Genomic DNA, 20887 nt, shown 5'->3' with positions numbered 1-20887 from the left:
TGGACTGGAGGGAAGATGTCCACAGCCTCATTAAAACTATGTTTATCTCTTCTGCAGATGAACAATGGAGTCAAGTGCAGGACCTAAGGCTGTGACACTATCTGGGTATGTGTCTGGTAATGTAACTGTACATGAATCCTTGTCTCCACAGATGCTGGAGCTCCAACCTACATGTATGAGTATCAGTATCGCCCAAGCTTTGTATCAAACAATAGACCCCAGGCATTGTTAGGAGACCACGCTGATGAACTCTTCTCTGTATGGGGAGCCCCGTTTTTAAAAGGTAATGTCTCTTTGCTGGTTGTGTTCTTGGTGATAAGTGGCCTCAGTTTGTGTCTTGCCTTGATGGCCTTGAGCAAGTTTCTTCTTTTAAACTGGCTTTTTGTATGTTTTGTGACAAGGATCAGTTATAAGACAACCCCCATCCTCTCTCCTCTAACACACGTGAAGGGATTATGTTAATGTGTCCCCAGAGATAGTAATTCTCAGAATCCTGACCTGTGACCCCAGTAGAAAAAGTAGAGGGTCACCACAGGCCCTGCTTTAGGGCAAGAGTACCAGTATTAAATTTTCCTCTCATAAGTATTATACTGTGAGTGTAATGGGGTATAAGGAAAATCTCTAGCCTTGAATAAGGTCTATCATGTTCCTACCCAACATCTGGCTAGCATATATACATATATATATATGTATATGTATATATATGTGTGTGTACACATGTGTATACATATATGAATATATGTATATATATACTTGATGATATATTTTAGTGAACCTTCCACAAAGATCTTCAATACCTTACTTTTCAACAGTTTAGCATATTTTGTGAATTACGTCCTCACAGCATACCAGTGTCTCTGAGCATCTCTCTGCTGGATATCTACTTGGTATCATACAGTTCTGATTGTTTTCAAATTCTATGACGAAGTATATGTGTCTGAGGTAGCTCTAAAGGCAAGCAACCCCAGTGATAAAGCTGGGGAAGTTGAGAGTTGTTGCCATTAAACCCCAAGGAGGAAATTCCAGGCAGGTGAACCTGACAGAGAAAGGCAGAGAACTTCTGGAATGTTCTTCTTGACTTTAAATTGAGGGCACACTCACCAAGATCTTCTTAAAAGGCAGATTTTGACTCAATGAATGAGCAACAAAGGCCAAAAGTGAACTTCTTCCCTTTAAATAGTAACCAGACCTGAGTCCATAGATCAGGGTAGACAGGACACATGTAGGGTAATCCGTTCATAGACAAGATGGCATTTCTTAAAGGCACTCAGATTCAAGTGCAACTGCTCATTAACCACATCTTAAATTAAATAGCTAATTATTATTTTTATTCCTTCTTTATCACAGAGGGTGCTTCAGAAGAAGAGATCAACCTCAGCAAGATGGTGATGAAATTCTGGGCCAACTTTGCTCGGAATGGGTGAGATGGGTGTCTATGAAGCCAAAGCTGGAGGTGTGGTGCAGTGAGTCATACCCCTGAGGAAGGACTAGTTTTCTAATGTTTGAGTGATTGTCCTTCTGTCCAGAGATCTGGGTTATCCCAATTTGTAGTTATGATGATATTTGTGATAGTTCAACATGAAGGAGAGAATGTGAATTTTGGATTAGACTGGGGGTTTTGATCATTTTGCCTATTAGCTCTTGTGTTAGAACAGAACATCATGTGTGGAGCATATGGTAAGTCAAAGCTACTTACTACCTGTCAATCATGAATGGAAGGAAAGGGACAGGATCCTACTATAATCCTCAGTGGAAAGTCTTTCATGATCATCGTCCTCCAAGTTCTCCTTTATTACTTTTCTGCCATGTCCCATTGGCACCATCAGAAGAGGATCAAAGCTTCAACCCATGAGCATTTGGGGTAGTATTAAATTTCTAAATTATAACCTCCTGCCCATGACCTCAAGAAGCTCATGCCCATCACAAAAACTCATTTCCACAAATACTTAACTTCTCCTGACTTTTAATACTGCTTTGATATCTAATGCCAAAGACTTCCCAGTCTCAGGCAAACCTTTGCTATGAAAACCAACAAACACCAACAAAAAATAATAAATTTCTAAGATACAAGGAAAATAGCCAAACATTGCTGTTTGAGATGGAGGGACAGGAGAACAGCAATGAAGAACTAGACTAAAGCAGGTCCAAAATCCAAGAGCAAAGACTTTAAATCCTAAATCTCCTTTTGGAACATTCAGGAATCTATTGACAGACATGGGCTCTGAATGCTGGGGATGCACTCTTCTAAGATCTCAATGCTTATAGCCTCTGTGGCTTCTAGGGTTCTGGTAGTTTAAATAAGAATGCTCCCCCATAGGTTCATATACTTGAGTGCATAGTCACTAGGGAGTGAAGCTCTTTGCTTATATTAGAAGGGTTTGTGGATGTGGCCTTGTTAGAGGAAGTATGTCACTCAGGGTGGACTTTGAGATTTCAAAAGCCTTGTCATGCCCAGCCTCTCTGCCTGTATATCAGTGTAGCTGTCACTCCACTAACATGCATGCTGCCATGCTCTCACCATGACAACAATGTACTAAGCCACTAAACATTTACTCAAAGTCTCAATTGAGTGCATTATTTTTATAAAAGTTTCCTTAGCCATGGTGTCTCTTCACACCAAGAGTGACTAAGACAGTCATTCTGTTCATGGTCTGAATGTTTCCTAGGCTGATGTTCCAAGCCATGCCAGTTATGACTTATTAAGGTCTTCATCAAAATGTCACTTTACTCTCATAGCTTCATGCATCATGCTCTTGGGGTTTTCTTAGTTAGGGTTTGTATTCCTGCACAAACATCATGACCAAGAAGCAAGTTGGGGAGGAAAGGGTTTATTCAGATTACTTCCACATTGCTGTTGATCACCAGAGGAAGTCAGGACTGGAACTCAAGCAGGTCAGGAAGCAGGAGCTGATGCAGAGGCCATGGAGGGATGTTCCTTACTGGCTTGCTTCCCCTGGCTTGCTCAGTCTGCTCTCTTATAGAACTCAAGACCACCAACCCAGGGATGGCACCACCTACAAGGGGCCCTACCCCCTTGATCACTAATTGAGAAAATGCCCCACAGCTGGATCTCATGGAGGCACTTCCCCAACTGAAGCTCCCTTCTCTGTGATAACTCTAGCCTGTGTCAAGTTGGCATACAAAACCAGCTGGTACAGGGTTGTTACCTGAAACATCAAACCTATGTAGATACTTGATGATCACCTATGCTTTCACTTGAAAACCAGATAGCAACCTTGATGGCTCCATGAGCCTTGCATTTTGCTTGCCTGCATAAACAGTACAATGTGATGATGTCAAGATATAACTATAGTTTGAGGTAGAGTTAGGGCCCATAGAGTATCAGCTGTAAAGCCTCAAGAACCTGAGCATAGGGAAACAAATCCTAGAGAATCGATTTTTTACACAATACTGTAGATGAAGGACAGCTAATGATAATATCTCAAGAAATGTCTTTGAAGCAAGTGATACTCTGGTGATGGGTCATCTTGCAGATCCCTGAGACATCCTCAGCAATATGTCCTCCTTTCATCTGTTTAGAAGACTTGCATCTTTATTGGTCCTACTCTTAAATTTTGAAACAGAATCATTCAACTCTTTATGCTGTTATTTTTTCATTTAACATAACTGTAAATCTAATTGAAATCAACAAAAAGTACCCTGACATTGCCTGAAATCTGTGATGCTTTTGAACAAGCCCATCAGTTATGCAGTCTACTATCACTGTAATCAATCTACCAAGAAAGGTCAGGGAATGGACAAATGTAGACATAATGGAACACTGATTATCACTATTCAAGTTCCTCACAGAAGCTTCATTGCCCTCTGAATTGTTCCAAGCTTGACTTCATTGTCTTCTTTCTTTTTATAACGCTCTAGAATGTAGAATTTCCTACTCACTTATTCTGAATTGACTACATGCTCTCCAAACTTCCAAATTCCTTCACAAACCAATTAAAAAGTCTTCCAAACTACAATGCTGGCTTAACCATAGAGCAACCCACTTCTCAGAAGCAATTTTAGATGTTAGTTTTCAAATACTTTGACAAAATGCCCAAAGCCACTCACTTAAATGGATTTTGTATTCTAGCTCTGAGTCTTACTTGGCCTTTTTATTTGAAGCATAGAATCATGTAGTCAGGAAGCCATGACAGGAAGGAGTGGGACCCCAGCACTATTCAAGGTTGCCAGTATTGCTCCTAACTACACTCCACCTTTTATTCCACTAGCTTCAGTACCAGCCTGGAACACATAAGGATTTGCACAGAATGCAAAATGTAAATCATAACAAGCTTTAAAAAATCTGTGTCAAGAGATAGAGACCTCTCCATCTGATCTGTGGAAGGTTACAGGCTTCTTGGCAGAGATAAGCCAGGGCATCTTTGGACATCTTTAAGCACCATGGAAGTAGCAAGTTTTTGTGAATTTCTGTTTATTCTGTTCACAGGAACCCTAATGGTGAAGGACTGCCTCACTGGCCAGAGTATGACCAGAAGGAAGGATATCTGCAGATTGGAGTCCCAGCACAGGCAGCCCAGAGGCTGAAAGACAAGGAAGTGGATTTTTGGACTGAGCTCAGAGCCAAGGAAACAGCAGAGAGGCCATCCAGTAGGGAACATGCTGAGCTGTGATCAGGAGGCCCAGCCACGTTTGAGAGTCTGGAGCTAAGAAAAGGTGTTTATCCATCAGATATCGTTTCCAAAATCAATCGTGTAGGGAGAAACATTTGATTTTATGCTTTCAATTTTTTGGTTTTTGAGATAGGGTTATCTGTGTAGCCCTGGCTTTCCTGGAACTCACTATGTAGACCAGGCTAGCATTGAATTCAGAGACCCTCTTGCCTCTGTCTCTCAAGTTCTGGGATTAAAGGCATGTGACACAACTGACCAGGCATATGCTTTCAATTTTAAATGACATCACAAAAACATTCCCTTAGAAACCAAACCAGAGTCTATGTCTTCAGCTCAAAATGCATCTATGTGCTTTAGAGTACTAATAATGTTTTTTGTATGCTGTGTAAAGTTTATCCTTGTGTTATTCAAATGCTCATTTCTCTGCCCTCATGTATTGCTTCATTCTGGACATTGCATTGTAATGCTTATACCAGATATCTCCTGTCTCACGTTTGTGCAAACTTTTCTTACCACTTATTCTCTGCCTTGTCAAAAAATGTTGATAACCCAGTGGATGAGCAGAATAAATAATAGAGTGGGACATATGCCAATGAGAAGAGGAGGATGAAGGAGAGAAGACAGAGAAGGAGGAGGAGAGAGAGAAAGAGAGAGGGAGAGAGAGACACAGAGAGATAAACACACACACACACGTGTGTGTGTGTGTGTGTGTGTGTGTGTGTGTGTGTGTCAGGATGGAGGAATTAGAGCCACGAAGAAGGGGATTTGACAACCAGATCAATAATAATATGCAAGTATCAATTGTCTGAGAAGTAGCCAGATTAGCATAGAAAGTAAAAGTAGAACATTAAATTGCTCAGCTATTGAAGTGTGGTTTTAAATATTGGTTTATCTGTGTGATTATTGGGGACTAACACAAAGAAATACAGCCTCTGGCTTAATTCACTGCTTACATATATATTTAGAATAATTAATTTAGGCATTAGGGAAGGGAGCATGGAGAGAGATTCAACATCATGAGATGCCACCTCCACAGGAGACTGTCCCAATGTCTAAAGGAAATAATCATACTGTGGGAGAGGGGACATGTTATTTTGCTACTTTTTCCTTCCTGGGTCCAATGGCAAATTTGGGGCCCATAAAGCAGGAATGGAGGCAAAGGAGACTGAAGGACAGCAGGGAAAATATCTAGGCCCTTTTTATTCAGAGTCTTACACCCAGGGCATGATACATTACATTCAGATGAGAGCAACAGCAGGCTTCAATCTCCTCCTCTATAGACCTGAGGCTTGTGCTGCATATGGCTTCTCTGAGCTGGCTCTGCTCTGTCTGTAGCTGTTCTACAGAGAACAACTGTAGGACCCACATGTGTGGACATGAGGACATGAGCAGTTCTACAGTTTGGGGTTATTCTGACCATGGCATACAGTGACTGCTTTCCCATTGAATCCATGCCAAGGCTTCCTTGAGCCAATAATTTTCATTCTGTGTGACAGAAGATCCAGCATCGTGTATGATACAGTGGCTGTCCCTCAAATGGTGGAGTAGACAGGCCCTTAGAGCATAGCTGCAGGAGCTCCTTAGTTCTTAAGTATCAGAATGCAGGGAAACACACCCTCTCCCTCTCTCATGGCTTGTATGACAGAACACTACGAAAATTCTATTCTCAAGGAAATGGGTTACATTCTTGAGAACAATGGGTAGGGTCTGAACAATTCCTACAATGCCCATGAGGCATCTTTCTCCTCCAGATGAAATTTTGTGGCTTAATTTTTTTTGTTTTGTTTTGTTTTTCGAGACAGGGTTTCTCTGTGTAACCTTGGCTGTCCTGGAACTCACTCTATAGACCAGACTGGCCTCAAACTCAGAAATCCACCTGCCTCTGCCTCCCAAGTGCCGGGATTAAAGGTGTGCACCACCACCGCCCGGCTGTGGCTTAATTTTTTTAAGTCTTTTATCTTGTCATCTCCCTCAAGTTTCTTGTTCCCATCATCAAATGGGCTTCTGCTTTCAAACAGTGCTTTCTTACTGCAAATGCTGGCTTTCGCTGCAAGCAGAGCTAACAGCTCCTACCAATAACCAATGTCTACTTGAAAGTTGTCCTGTGGGAAGTTTCCACTACCAGCTTAATTAAGCCCCCTTTAATCTTAGTCACAAGTGAAATCTCAGACTAGGAGCAGTATAGACAACTTCTTTGCCAAAATAAAATAAAACTAGCCTCGATTAGGTATTTCCAAAGTTTTAACTTTAAAACATGGCATTATTTATGAAGTTCACATTCTAGTATGAGGCAATCAGGTTACCAAAAGACAAACAACAATGAAAGAAGAAAAGAAAATGTCAAAACTCTATTAATGCTTTAAGTAAGTTTAAAATTTGGCTATCCTCTGTCAGACGCCTTCAGAGTAGCCCACAAGCCTCGCTACACCCATCAACTTATCTAACACTTTAGCAGTGTGCACATGATGACAGACCTGCAATATGGGTAAGTCATCTCCTACTGCATCCTATGCTTAGCTTTACTTACAAGGCATAAGACTGATCAGGGTTGGTCCATGTGGAGACCACTGGAACCCTGGCCAAGCATACTAGCAGATCATCCTATGACTGATCAGAAAGAATCTATTGGTGAGAAGAAGACCAGGTGTCAAATGAGAACAACCTGAAATCCCTGAGGCTAACAAAGAAAATCATAAACTCAAGAAGGAAATTTAAGGAGACACCAGAAAGTGCAAATACCTCCCATGTTCATGAATAGGGAGAATTTGTATTGTCTAAATGGCCATAAAATGCAGAAAGAAAGATATAGATACAGGGTAGTCCCCAACAAAATCTGTATGATATTAATCATAGATATGCAGAAAGAAATCCTGAAGTGCATACAGAGACATAAGAGTCACTGAATGGACAAAGCAACAACCTCGTAAAAATAAGAATACTAGAGAATGACAAAGCATGATTCTAAATCATACTACAGAGCCTTAGTAACAAAGTGAACATGGTGGCATTAAAATAGACACCAAGCCCCATGGAATGAAATGGAAGGACTCTGAAACAAATCCATGCAACTATAGCCAATTGATTCTTGACAAAGCACTAAAAACATACACTGGAGAAAGACAATTTTTAAGTAGTGCTGGAAAAAATGACTGTGGTGGTTTGAATATGTTTGGCCCAGGGAGTAGCACTATTAGGAGGTGTGTGTGTGTGTATGTGTGTGTGTGTGTGTGTGTGTGTGTGTGTGTGTGTGTGTGTGGCTTTGTTGGAATACGTGTGACCTTGTTGGAGGAAGTGTGTCAACCTTGGGGGTGGGCTCTGAGACCCTTCTCCTAGCTGCTTGAGAGAGTCTTCTCCTGGCTGTACTTGGATCAAGGATGTAGAACTCTCAGGTCCTTCTCTAGCACCATCTCTGTCTGGACATTGAAATGCTTACTGCCATCATAATAATGGACTGAACCTCTGTCACTGTAAGCCAGATCCAATTAAATGTTGTCTTAATATAAGAGTTGCCTTGGTCATGGTGCCTTTTCATAACAATAAAACCGTAACTAAGACAATGGCTATGTGTATTTAGAAATTAGAAACTAGTTACCTGTTTCTGCCCTGTAGAAAATTCAACTTAAAATGAAAAAAATAGTCTTGTTGAACTATACAAAACTGTAGAACACAGACATAATGGAGATACATCAGGCCTAGTTACAATTACTTCTTAAATAGAACCCAGGAAATAACAACAAAAATTGGTATTTGAGCTTCTATCAAATCAAGGAGCTATGTTCAACAAAATATACAACCAACAGATACATCTACAAAACAGCTCTTACATCTAAGGCCCAGGAAAGATCAGGAGGAGGAGGAGGCAGGAAGATTGTAACAGCCTGTGGGCCAGGAAGTCTGTTGGGAGTTTGCATATCCTAGAGACAACAGGTAAGTTACACCCATGATACCTCAATAATGTGGCTGCCCAAACAAGTCTGGAGCAGTGATACAAGAAATAGATGTGCTCACATGGAAGGCAGAAATCTCAAGCAGTTCCACCTCAAGACACAGAAGTCCAGGCAATAATGGCTGCTAAAGAAAGGAGCATTCACCCTCCTCAGGATGAAACCCCTACGTGCTTATCCAATAAAAAGTGGTCAGCCTGAAGTTATATAATCACAAGCCAACCACACTATATGGACTCAGTGGTGTGTGTGTGTGTGTGTGTGTGTGTGTGTGTATGTGTGTGTTTGTATATGTGTGTTTGTGTGTCTGTGTGTGTTTGTGTGTGTGTGAATAATTCAACAAAAGGGACTCACCAGTGTGAGAGCAAGTGGGTGGGGTGGCATAGTAGGGGTAGCAGGAGAGGGATATATAGTAGGGGCTGAAGGATAATAGAGCATGTAATATAATTAAATTTCAATTTTAAAAATGTCATTAAAAAAAAGCAGAGGCCATGAACAGAAGGGTAGAAAAATCATTGCCAGCCACTCATCTGATATATGGCAAATAACTAGAAATGCAGTAGTTAACATTGACCTTCATCTTGATTGCTTGAGCAGACACTGGAAGATTAGTACAGCACATTTCTGGCTGTGTCTATAAAGGAGATGGCTCCCTCTGAGTATGGCTTGCACCATCCCACATGGAATAAAACAGGAAGAAGGAAGAACCAACCTGCACAGACATCTCTATGGTCCTGACCACCATGGTGCGTGATGCTCAGCAGGGCTGTGCCTTCCCATGTTAAACTGAGATTGCCAAACTTATCAACCAAAATAAAAGTTCGTTCTTCTAAGTTCTTTAAGTATTTGTTATGGTGACACAAAGTCTGATTAAAAACATTCATAGTAGGCATAGGGTTGTTGTAATTATTATATAAAGTCTACAAGGACTTTAAACAAATTGGAGATGTGGAGAAGAGGCTGTTCTAAGCAGAAATGGAATGTGTATAAGAATATGGAGCATTAGGCTTTGTGTGGCAATGAGACTATGTTGGGAACTAAACTGCCAGACATCTGGAGAGGGATAGTTGTTAAAGGGGCATAACCAAAATTTAAACTTGTTGAAGGTATTATATTTTTGATGTTTATTTTATTTTATTTTTTCATTGTTGTTTGTTTTTGAGGTAAACTGATTGCCTAATTGTAGAGTGTGATCTCTGTAAATAATGTCATGTTTTACATTTAAAACATTGTAAAGGCCTAGTAGAGGGTCGTTCATTTTATTTTGGCAAAGAAATTGTCTATATTGTCTTCCTAAGCCTGAGACTTTGTGTGGGACTAAATTTAAAGGGGGCTTAATTGAGCTAGCAGTGAAAAAATTTCAACAGAACAGCATTTAGATGGTGCTTGGTTATCCGTAGAGTCTGTTAGCTACTCTTGCAGTGAAAGCCAGTAGCAAAATGCAATAAGGAAACAGGAGGTTTGCTAGCAAAAGCACACTTGATGTCATAAGTGATCACTTCCCACGATTCTACTCACTGTATCATATAGTCATAAGGATTCCATGCAGGAGTCTTTAGGGGAAAGCATCTCAGTCAACTGACACATAAAACAGAAGGATATGACCAGCCAAAATGACATGGGGAAAATAGATCTGTTAGCCTGCTCTGGGTTCTGGGGTGAGACTTTGTAGATCCCAGTTTCACACATCACTTCTGCAAGGCAACCATAGGCCAGGAACTGCTCCTGAGGCTACAGTCAGGTGCAGAAAGGTTCTATGTGTGGCTATCTCTAGTTGCCTAATAGTGTGGCTCATGGTCCTGTGAGTCAACAGTGGATGGCAAATAATTCATTCTTCTTAACTATAAAGGCATGTTTTATATGTGATGATTTGTGTTTACTTGAGGACATGCCATACATACAGTTTTATGGGCTGAGGTGGCAAGACCGTCAGCCAGGTTTCAAATTCCTGCAAGATAGTTAATGGGGTGAGGAGAGGGTTAGGGTTAGGGTTAGGTTTAGGGTTAGGTAAATCTTGGTGCTCAGGAATTAATTGGAAACAGCTTTATTGCCTTATTAGAAGGATTACCCAGATTAGTCAATATGGGTAGAGGTAGGGGAACACTCTTTTATTACAGTGTCCTTTGAAGAGCAAATTTCCTTTCTGAATAGGAAAGGAAGGACTCTCCCATAAAAATGAAGACAGGAGCCTCAGATCAGGTTAGTCTTTGGCCAAGTAGATCACCAAAACCCAATTGTGTCACTGTAGTTCTCTCCTGAAGTACAGGGCACCATACCAGGTCAGAGTTTGGTCTCCAGAGATGCCACAGCAGGCAACACTGTCTTAGAGAAGAACTCATCAATGTGTCTTTGGTAGTGGGTGCTACTTAGGTGCTACTTGCTCAACCCTGCATGCTATCAACATTGATCCAGTCTAGACAATGGCAGGCTTATCAAGCCCTCTTGGTGAAAGAATACTCCTTCCTAGGTTCCTGTTTCTTCTTGTGGCTTCTCTAACCTCCCAGCCCTTCCCTCCTAATCTTTGGACAAAAACCTGACATGGTGATTATGCATAAAATCAAAGCATGTTGCTTTGTGATAAAGCTGCTAGTTAGGGCATCTTCCTGGTCAATCAACAAAATAGGAAGGAGTCTCTAGGCACTATAAGATGAATGTCATGATTAAGATTCTGATACTGACTTTGACATTGAGTTGCTGTGTCATGTCACACATCGTCTGTGTATGTCTGGGAATTAGATTCCACAAGGCAACAATAACAATGTTGAATTAGGCTCACATGGCACTCTTTTTGGGCTGCTATAACAATATAGCACATGTTGCGGGAGAAGGTACACACCCCACACCTCTTTTGTTTCTAGAAGCTGATAGTCCAAGTTCAAGTTGTCATCATGATTTTCTTTCAGGCCTTGTGATTTTCTATTAGGCTGTCCCCTTTGTGCCTTTACCAGTAGGTTCTCTATGCACAAAAATTGCCAATGATGTCAAGTTGTATGTTGTAAATCATTCCTTTGGTGATGATATCAGTTATATTGAATTAGTGTACATCAGAACTGCTTAGTGTTCCATTATAATCTCTTCAATAAAGCTCCTTTCTGCAAACACAGTACTCCCATGAAGCCTGAAGATTAGAAACCTTTAACAAATGAATTTTAGGGGATAGTCATTTGAACCTACAGAAAACATGGTAACTAAAGACCCTGGAAAATTTGTTTTTATTTGGGTTTTTGTGAGATTTGAGAAATAGTCATGAGAAATAAAGCAATGAAGGATAAAATGTGTTGTCAGCTAGCTCCATGGGTGATCAGAGTCAAGATTAAAAGAAAACGCAGGGAGTATAATGTGTTTGTACTAAGTCCAACAGGAATATGGGGAAACTAAGATACTAATACATTGGGTTGCCTCCTCACTGACTAAGAGTTGTTTCAGAGCTTGAAGAACTTCTGATGCCCTAGAATTACTGCCTGTCATGAGTGTGATTACATTTTTCCACTTTATTTCAATTCTTGAAATAGAGAGAGCATCTTGGCAGGTGGACGTCATCCAAGAACACTGGGGTTGTGTGATCTAGGACATTGGGCAGCTACTGACATCTACTCTTACATTTTCATTCTGGGTCCTATGAAATAGTCTGTGGGAGTGAGTATTTATAGACTCAATCAAGGAAGATACTAGAGACCAAAGTGACAACCTCCAACCCCATGGAAAGGACTGTTCATTGTTTGAAGTTTGTCCAAATATTTTTCAGGATGACTACCCAAACAAGTATGATGGCTAAGAATAGGCATTTATTTTAGGCTCACATGAAGCCCAAAGGCAATTGCAGAGCACAGAGCCTCTATTGCCCAGGCACAGAGTAGGAACTCAAGCTCCAACCATCTTCTTCCTTAGTGTCTCAGAGCCATTGATTCTGGTTAACTGTAGGGACAGACTAGTATTGAGAAGGCTGAGTTGCCTCCTCCATGCACTGGCCTGGAAACAACCCACTGCCCATTGCCATTCTTACTCCATTGTAACACCTAATCTCATGATGCTGGATAAATGCCAGTAGACTGAGGTCACATAACTCTTGGCAGGGCAAGACCTTTTGAGCAACTCTACAGTAGTGAGTTTAGGACAAGAAGCTCAAGAGCTCAGGAATTGTGACTTTGGGTCAATTCCTCAGCCACTATTAGGACTCACTAGTATGGATCATGGGTTATTTTGATCGCTGGTATTCCACACACACAACACCAAGCACAGGGCTTGCCATACCATAAGTGCTCAAGGAACACTGGTATGTAAAAGGCAGGATGGATAATAGTATAACATTAAATAAATAAATTTACAACCCAAATAGATACATGCTGGCTAGTTTTATGTCAACTTGACACAAGCTAGAGTAATTTGGAAAGAGGCACTCTCAATTGAGAAAATGCATCCATAAGATTTGCTATACGTGGGCCCAGCTCACTGAAGATGGTGCCATTCTGGTGGCTATTCCTGGATGGTATAAGAAAGCAGAGTGAGAAAGCACATTTTGCAAGCATTTAAACAGAATTCCTCTATGGCCTCTGCTTCAGTTCCTGACTTCAGAATCTAGTCTTGAGTTCCTGCCCTGACTTCTCTTATCAATGAAGCAGGACCTGAAGGTTGCAAGGTGAAATAAATCCTTTCCTCTTCAAGTTGCTTTTGGTCATAGTGTTTTATCACCTGGACAGAAATCCTAATTAATTGGAGTTGTAAGCCATTCAGAATGCTTCCTAGTCAAATCATAATATTTTAGCATAAAATGGGATTGCATCCTATGCAACTATATTGAAGATCTTTGTTTTATTAAACAATAATTCATATAAAATGTATATTTTAAAGTGACTAACTTATGGCTAAGTATATTTAAAAGATATGTAGTATGTATGATGCACAACATTTTCATTTTTCTAAAAAGAGGTCTGATTCAAATTAGTAGCCATTCCTCCACTGTCTTCCACAATCTAGAAAAGGTATGACAATTGTAGCCCATAAAACAAATCTTGACTACTGTCTGTATTAAAAATAAAATTTTATTGAAACAACCATATTCATTTTCTCATATACGGACACATTCACCATAATAGTAGAATTGGGTAGTTGCCATGGAAACTCTATGACAACACTGGTGTTAGTTATAGTCTACCATTTACCAAAAGTTTGCTAGCACTCTATCTAGATCCAGGAGACCATACAGAATGCCATCATGCATCCCACGCTCACAGACAGGTCTTCCTTAGGAGCCATAAGGTGACTCCTAGTGTGCTTGGTGTGTAAGCCATTAGTCGCTGTCCCTCAGGATGCAACTTGTATTTACATCAGAGTGTATTCTTATCTGGAACTCAACTAAAGACTAGAGATTCTCTGACACTGAATCAGTCCTCAAACCTGATTGATTCCAGGGAGATGGAGCCCCTATTTACAATATAGCATCAAAACCCTAGAATGTGTAAATGTGTACTCGCTTCACAAGGATCTGAATGTCAACATACAGAGAGTTCTCTGAAGCTCAAGGAGATGAGAGCAGTAAGCACTCCAAGCCCTGTCACCTAACTGGTGTTCATAATGGTGGTCAAAATGGTAGCTACCTTTAGTTACCAAATCAAACTACCAATGCTCATTTTTCATCAGTGGCTTATTTTTACATACATTTTGTAAACCAGATGTGTTATATAACATGAGTTCACTTTTCTTTCTGCCATTGTTTTAGTTTTGGGCACATCATACCAGCATACTTTAAATTTATTTTATTTTAAGCCACTTCTCCCACTTGTCCACATCCTATGAAAGCCATCTTTTAAATAAATATATTAAAATATACATGTTTGCTGAACTTAAAAAAGCTATTTTTATATCTCTTATTTACAAATACATTTTATTAGATTTATTTACAAGACCATATGTGATAGATTATTCATAGGACCCTTGGAGCTTGCCAGTGAGTGTACCAAAGAAGAAAATGTCTTCTTGTCCTCCCCCAGGAACCAGTGACTGCATATAAATTCCTAGGGAGGCCTCATTATACACATATACACACATACATATATGAAAATGTCAAAATGAAACCTATGATTATTTATAATTAATGTATGTTAATAAAAAATTTAAAACTATAAATACATATTACTATAGATAGTATGCTGATATGTGAGTGAAAGTAGATGACAGAAGGAGAGGGAGGGGAAGGAAAGGAAGAGATGAGAGAGAGAGAGAAAGAGAGAGAGAGAGAGAGAGAGAGAGAGAGAGAGAGAGAGAGAGAGAGAGAGATGAAATTAATACGGAAATAATCAGTGAGCATTGCATAGAGAAATACACATTCTACAGAAACAATGGCTGTCTTCCAGAGCTGCTACTGGGAAATATGGAAGAAGGGACATAGAGAATGTAAGAATGATTGCAAAGATCACCTCTCAGAAGTTGTGATTACAAGCACACAATCAAGGCAGCCACAATTCTAGCATGCACTGGGGAGGGTCCCTTGAAACCACTCCCTCTGGCAGAGCAGCTATTGAGAGTTTATGACTGTTGATGAAAGGAGAGCCATTCTTTTTTGGGGACTTGGTTGATAATAGGTTGCCCATTCCCCATAGGTGGATCCATGCCCATGCCCAAATGTAGCACTACCTGGACTCCTGCTATTAATAATAAAAAGAAGAAGACAAAAGGATGAATACAGAATGAAGGCCTTAGAAGGGAGTTGGAGGGGCAGAGTGGTGGATGCCATGATCAAATGAAAATTTCAAAGAATAAATAGAAATATTATTAAAAGCCCAACAGAATATTGCATAAGTTATTTTAAAATAAAAATTTATGACTGGAGATTAGCAATGTCTTCCAAGGATCAATGTATGAATAACTTTTATCTTGGCCCCAGTCTAAGGTACAATATTCAGGTTGCACAATGTTATCCTCAGGAAAGTTTTGTTCCCAAGACATTACAGTGGCCTTAGTGCAAGGTTGTGACTTGATTAGTCTTTTTTTTTTTTTTTTTTTTTTTTTTTTTTTTTTTTTTTTTTGGATACTCCTGTTATCGGGTCAAAGTTTGAAATGTCCTTTCCTGTATAGTTTTCTAGCTTTAACTTATTTTTGTGTTTTCTGTGATTCTTGGTGATTTCTAAATAATTAAATAAATGAGAGAGTAAGTTCAATATTAATGGGGGCTATACAGACACAGCTTATGTGCCAGGATACATGATAAGATGTTTGATAATTTTAGGCTATGTATGCTGCTCAGTGATGGATGGTGCATGAATGAGCAAACCACTTTCCCCTTGAGCTCTCATATAGTGAGGATATACAATGGGACATGGTGGTTTCTCAGATGTTGAATCCCTCAGCACAGTGTCTCCATCCACAGTATATCAATGATTAGTCCCAAACAGGTAAAGCATTATGTGTGGTTTGCTCTTGTCTAATGCCTAATGTCTAATATGGGTCTCCATTAATCTGCTGAGTACATAAGTGGTCATAGGAAAGCTTGTTGAGTTAATTTGCATCCCTCAGAGACATGGTCTGCCCATATCTTCATATTTAACTCAGTCCTTTGCTGTTTTATCCCCAGTTCATATAGTTAGACATAGGAATCTTCTGAGGGTTTCCCAATGGAAAAGCAATGATATCAATTAATTGACACTTAGATCAGTCACCTTCAGCTGAAATAATGCAGGCAAATTAGATTTCATTAACATTTCTGAGAAGTTGTGTTGAGGCTTGTTAGACTCCAGAGTCACCAATCATTTCTGCAAAACAAAGTCATCCTAAGACAGGGAGTCTACACCCAGATACAGGCAAGTTGTACATGTGGCCTCCTATATGTGTCAAATTTCCTGGAGTACGGGCAGTCCTTTGACTCAATAAGGGCTGAGAAAATAATTAATTCTTATCTTTCATGTCTTTCTAGAAAAGCACTGTACAATCTTTATAAACATAGTGTCAGGGCTGTTTGTCAGATATCAAAGGCAAGTTAGCTAGGGAAAACAAGGTGTGTGTGTGTGTGTGTGTGTGTGTGTGTGTGTGTGTGTTCTATAATTGGAAACAGTCTTTTTGTTTAATCAGGAGGCCCACACAGATCATCCCATGTAAATAGGGATGGATAGAAGTTTAAAAATTTTATTTTTAAAAATATGAACATGTTTATTTCCTCTTCTATGACTCTTTCATTATTACCAGGCCAGGCTCCACTCCCAAAAATAACTGGAAAACATGATCTGTACTTGATGAGGAAAGAATTTTTTTATCAGAGTGTATGCTCTTTAAGACCACATTTTCTTCCTGGATAAGAGAGAGGAATGTAAATCCATACCAATCTCTGCAAAGTAGAACTTGTTTGTCTAAACACTGATTCTTTTACTAAGTCCCCACACTCAGTGAAGGTCTCCACACCTTGTCACATTGTGAAAGAACATCTTTTAAACCTGAAATATCTAGAAACTGCACTGCAGGTAGAGGCACTGGTCTTGGGGAAGATCTCAGGAGCCTGTCTGGGTTGATGGAATGCTGGCTCGGTGTTGCTTATCAATATTGGCCTGACCTAGTTATGAAAACCTCCTCCCTGGATTCCTATTTCCTCCTTAGACCTTTCTAAGGCCTAGCCATTCCCCCCTTATCTTTGGCCATTGAACTGACAGTGTCACTAGGCAAAAGGTCAAGGCATTTTATCTTGTGAAAAGTTGTCAGTTGGGCCATCGCCCTAATAAATCAGGCAGGGCGATTACTAATCTCGACTGTATAGAAGTTACTTGCATGGGACTTCATTTCTGATTTTGAGATTGAGTTACTTTGTGCTATTTGGCATGCCCTCTCACATCTTGGCCAACAAGAAAAATACCAGCTTGTGTTTATGTGTTATTCTATTTGGGCTGCCTTAGATCAGTGGAAAACAGGGCTGAATACAGACTATTAACAGACTATTAACTTCACGTCTTTTGTTTATGGAGGTTGATCATCCAAGATCAAGTTGCCACTATGGCTAGTTTTCTTTCAAGCCTTGTATTCTTTTCAGTGGCCACCTCCCCCCATTCCTCTATACATATGCCGAGTCCTCTGTGCACACTTGCCAAGTGATATCAATTTGCATTCCCTAAATCCTTCCATGATCCAGTCAAACTGGATTAGCATCCGCCATCATGGCCTTATTTTACTGTCTAATCTTTTTAAAGGGCCTATGTCTAAACACAATCATGTTAGGAAGTTTGAGGGTAGGCCCTGAACAACTCAACTTTCAGCAGACACATAGTGATTTGATCTCAGATCGCAGAATACATGCATCCTTTGTCCTATGTTGGGTTGTCATTAAAAGGAACTTGAGATAAGCACTGCAGTAGAAGCTTGTTTTGAGAGTTGCAGGGACTGTTGAGGAACAATGAGATGGGAGGGAACGGCTTACTACTCAGCTGCTAGTGCTGTGCGCCATAAAGGTCAAGGCCAGAAGGAAAAGTGGGGCAACGGCTGTGTTTCAAAACTACTCCAGCAAAGAGAAGATGAGATACTTACTGCCTGTTCTACTCAGTCAATGATTGAGACGCACTCCAGGGCTAGAGGACTCTGGATGGCATTGTTCTTCAGAAAACAACTTAACGTGGGTGGGTAGGAGTTCTTAGAAGGTGGAATTCAGATAGGAGCGCTGGCGCTGTGTGGTTCTAGGGCGCCTGCCATCACTGATGGCACCCACACTACCATTTCCATTATGAGATCTCTGAAAGAAGCTGTAGGAGTGAGCTTCTGTGCTATAGCTTAGGTGAGAGACTAGAGACCAAATGAATAAAGTCTCCCATGCTACTTTGTAAAAGGATTTGCATTATATCTGTACCTCTCAAGAATGGCTGCCCCAAGACATATATGTGTATGATGTGTGTGTGTGTGTGTGTGTGTACATAATAATTACTCAAAAATAGAGATTAAGTTCTTGGTCCCAGGAAGCCCATGCCACTTTGGGGAATTCCAGAGCAGCTGCTGTCCAGGTGCAGACTGAGGACCCAGGTATAGTCACTGTGTGATAGCCTTACCTCTTCAGTCTCACAGTTGTGGTTCCCAGCTGGTTGTAGGAAAAATCCTATACGGAGAAACCTCACCTTCACAGACACACACACACAGACACAATGTCACTTTACTTCATTGGCTATAAATAAATCCGTATCGCCAGTTAAATGCCAGGAGGGCTGGGCCTTGTGGCTCCTGGCTAAGCAGTGCTTTTCTAGAAAGAAATCCACACTGGCAGAATCAACCCAGTTTCTTCTGTCATCTAGCCGTGGTCTCTCCCTGGATTCCTATGGGTCTTGTTTTCATCCTTCTGACCCTCCGACCCCTCCATAGGGAAAGACAGTGGAAGCCAGCAGGAGGGTTTGTGTGAGTATTTTGATGAGGAGAGGGGGATGGGATTCCAAGGGAAGGGTGTTTCCCCAGATCTCCCTCAGAAAAGTCAGGTGTGTACAATTGACACTCTCCACAGAAGTTAAGACTATAGCTCCATAGCCCCACAGGTTTTCTTCAACCTCCGATTTTTTTTTTTCTTATATGATGTGATCTAGGGCCATGTGATGTGATCTAGGGCCAGTCCCTCAGCCAAACTGAGCCCGGGGCCCACTAGTGATAATCACTGGGTTATTTTGAGCACAACTGTTCTGCGCACAGGACACTGAGGTCAGGGCACGCAGGCTCTCAAGAAATATTTGTCAATGGGATGGATATAAAAATAGAAACTTTAATTAAATAGGAAACATACAACCCATCAGGTTGTAGCACATTGAAAGAGATGTGTATTGAGCTTCACATTGCTGCCGACTTACTTAGCACATTTCCATCACTCCTCAGACAAATGCAAGAACCAAATGCAGGCTCCCCTGCCTCAGCAGCTCTCCACTACCCCTTCAAGTTCTCTCAGTAACTTGTCCTCATTGTTCATTTTTATGTTCTGGAAACTTCACACAACTGGGAGCCTAAAGCCTATTAGCTTTGTGACTGGCTTCTTTTATTTTTCATATTTTCAAGTTATGACGTTATCCTAGTACTTTGTCCTTACAAACAATATTCAGTGAGGGACAAGGTGACCAATGTATTTATAGTTGAGTTTATGAACATTTATTTGGGCTGTTTCTTTCTGTCCCTTAAAATATTAGAAATAAATGCTCTTGGTAGAGACATTTTTGTACTGCTCATAGTTTTAAGTATTGTAGGTGTGTTAATAGAACTGGAAATCTCTGCTAAGCTGTCAGAGAACTAAGTCTTTAATCTAATTAAATCTATATAACCTATTATAATGATAATTTATAACCTGCATTTTCCTCTCCAGAGCTGATCCTCTGTATTTCCACGGATCATGCAGAGATGCTAACAGTCTCTAAAATGCCATATCCTACCTTGAATGAGGATATGACATTTGCTTAGCCAACTGTACCAGGCTGTTTTTAACCAAAGCACTGACCTAAAGCATTTGGTGGTCAAAGGAAGGGGATCCCAGCAGCTTCCTTCATCATCACCTTTGCAAGGACTCTCTCCCAGGTGCATGATTACACCATAACCCCATGGTTTGGAGCTTTCACATGTATGTCAGTCTCTCCTTGACCTCACATCTGGTCTGGTTAATGTTCAAAGTATGCACGAATCAATGGACAGGTAGATGGTAAAAGCCAAGGGTTTTTAAATGGAGTTCAATTACTGTAAAAAAAGTTCTATATCTGTGTCCTGAAGCAAGTGAGCTCCCAAACTTGGTGGCGGGTAGCCCAAGACAGGTCCACTTGGCAAGATCATTATACAACTAGTCTAGGCTTCCCCAAGGAGGGTAGTTGAAGTTTAACATTATTACCAAATGCAAGAGACTAAAACTCAGAAAAGGAAAGCAGAGAGATGTGCTCTGATCTCCCTGGTGAACAACTGTGGAGCTGTGAGAGTCTTCAAATTTTTTCAGCCTGTTATAAGAAGCCCCCCACCTCATTCAATCTTTGCACTGCCCGGAGGTATTTGCTTGAGTTTGAGAAATCCTGGTACTCTGAAGTGAGAATGTTACAGGGGAAAATGTTTATGTAAGAAGCTGTTGATTGCGTTTATGGCCATCTGAGATTTCCATACTGATTGTTTAGATACAAGACAGCAAATGCTGGGTGGATGAGTGTTCAGATAAAGCAGGGTAAACTTGGAAGAGCCGTGGCTAAGAAAGAGGAAGAGGTTGGTTTTGTGTGTGTGTGTGTGTGTGTTTCTTTTCTTTTCTTTTTTTTTTTTTAGTTCTGCATTGTGTAATTGGGCTCTGTGGGCAGGACTCCTGGGCAAGTTCCCAGTGTGTGGGCAGGACCTTACACTCCCCTTCCTTGTGGA

At 40.6% G+C, this 20887-nt stretch overlaps 1 protein-coding gene across 2 annotated transcripts in view; it reads left to right on the top strand.

Annotated features, from left to right (window-relative positions):
• Positions 1-9239, top strand: part of LOC116069873 (liver carboxylesterase 1) — a 32744-nt gene extending 23505 nt beyond the window's left edge. Inside the window, exons 12-15 of one of the 2 annotated variants that reach the window (XM_031340864.1) lie at positions 152-283; positions 1348-1420; positions 4448-4674; positions 9173-9239. In XM_031340864.1, coding sequence (XP_031196724.1) covers positions 152-283; positions 1348-1420; positions 4448-4631 — 389 coding nt within the window. In that variant the 3' untranslated portion in view covers positions 4632-4674; positions 9173-9239. Of the gene's footprint in view, positions 1-151; positions 284-1347; positions 1421-4447; positions 5124-9172 lie in introns of those variants that run through there. The other variant, XM_031340863.1, reaches the window with a different exon arrangement.
• Positions 9240-20887: the final 11648 nt, after the last annotated feature.

The sequence above is a fragment of the Mastomys coucha genome, unplaced genomic scaffold (genome assembly GCF_008632895.1).
Source record: "Mastomys coucha isolate ucsf_1 unplaced genomic scaffold, UCSF_Mcou_1 pScaffold22, whole genome shotgun sequence".
Classification (NCBI taxonomy): Eukaryota; Metazoa; Chordata; class Mammalia; order Rodentia; family Muridae; genus Mastomys; species Mastomys coucha.
Note: the sequence above shows the minus strand (reverse complement) of the source record. Positions and strands in the feature narration are given on the sequence as shown.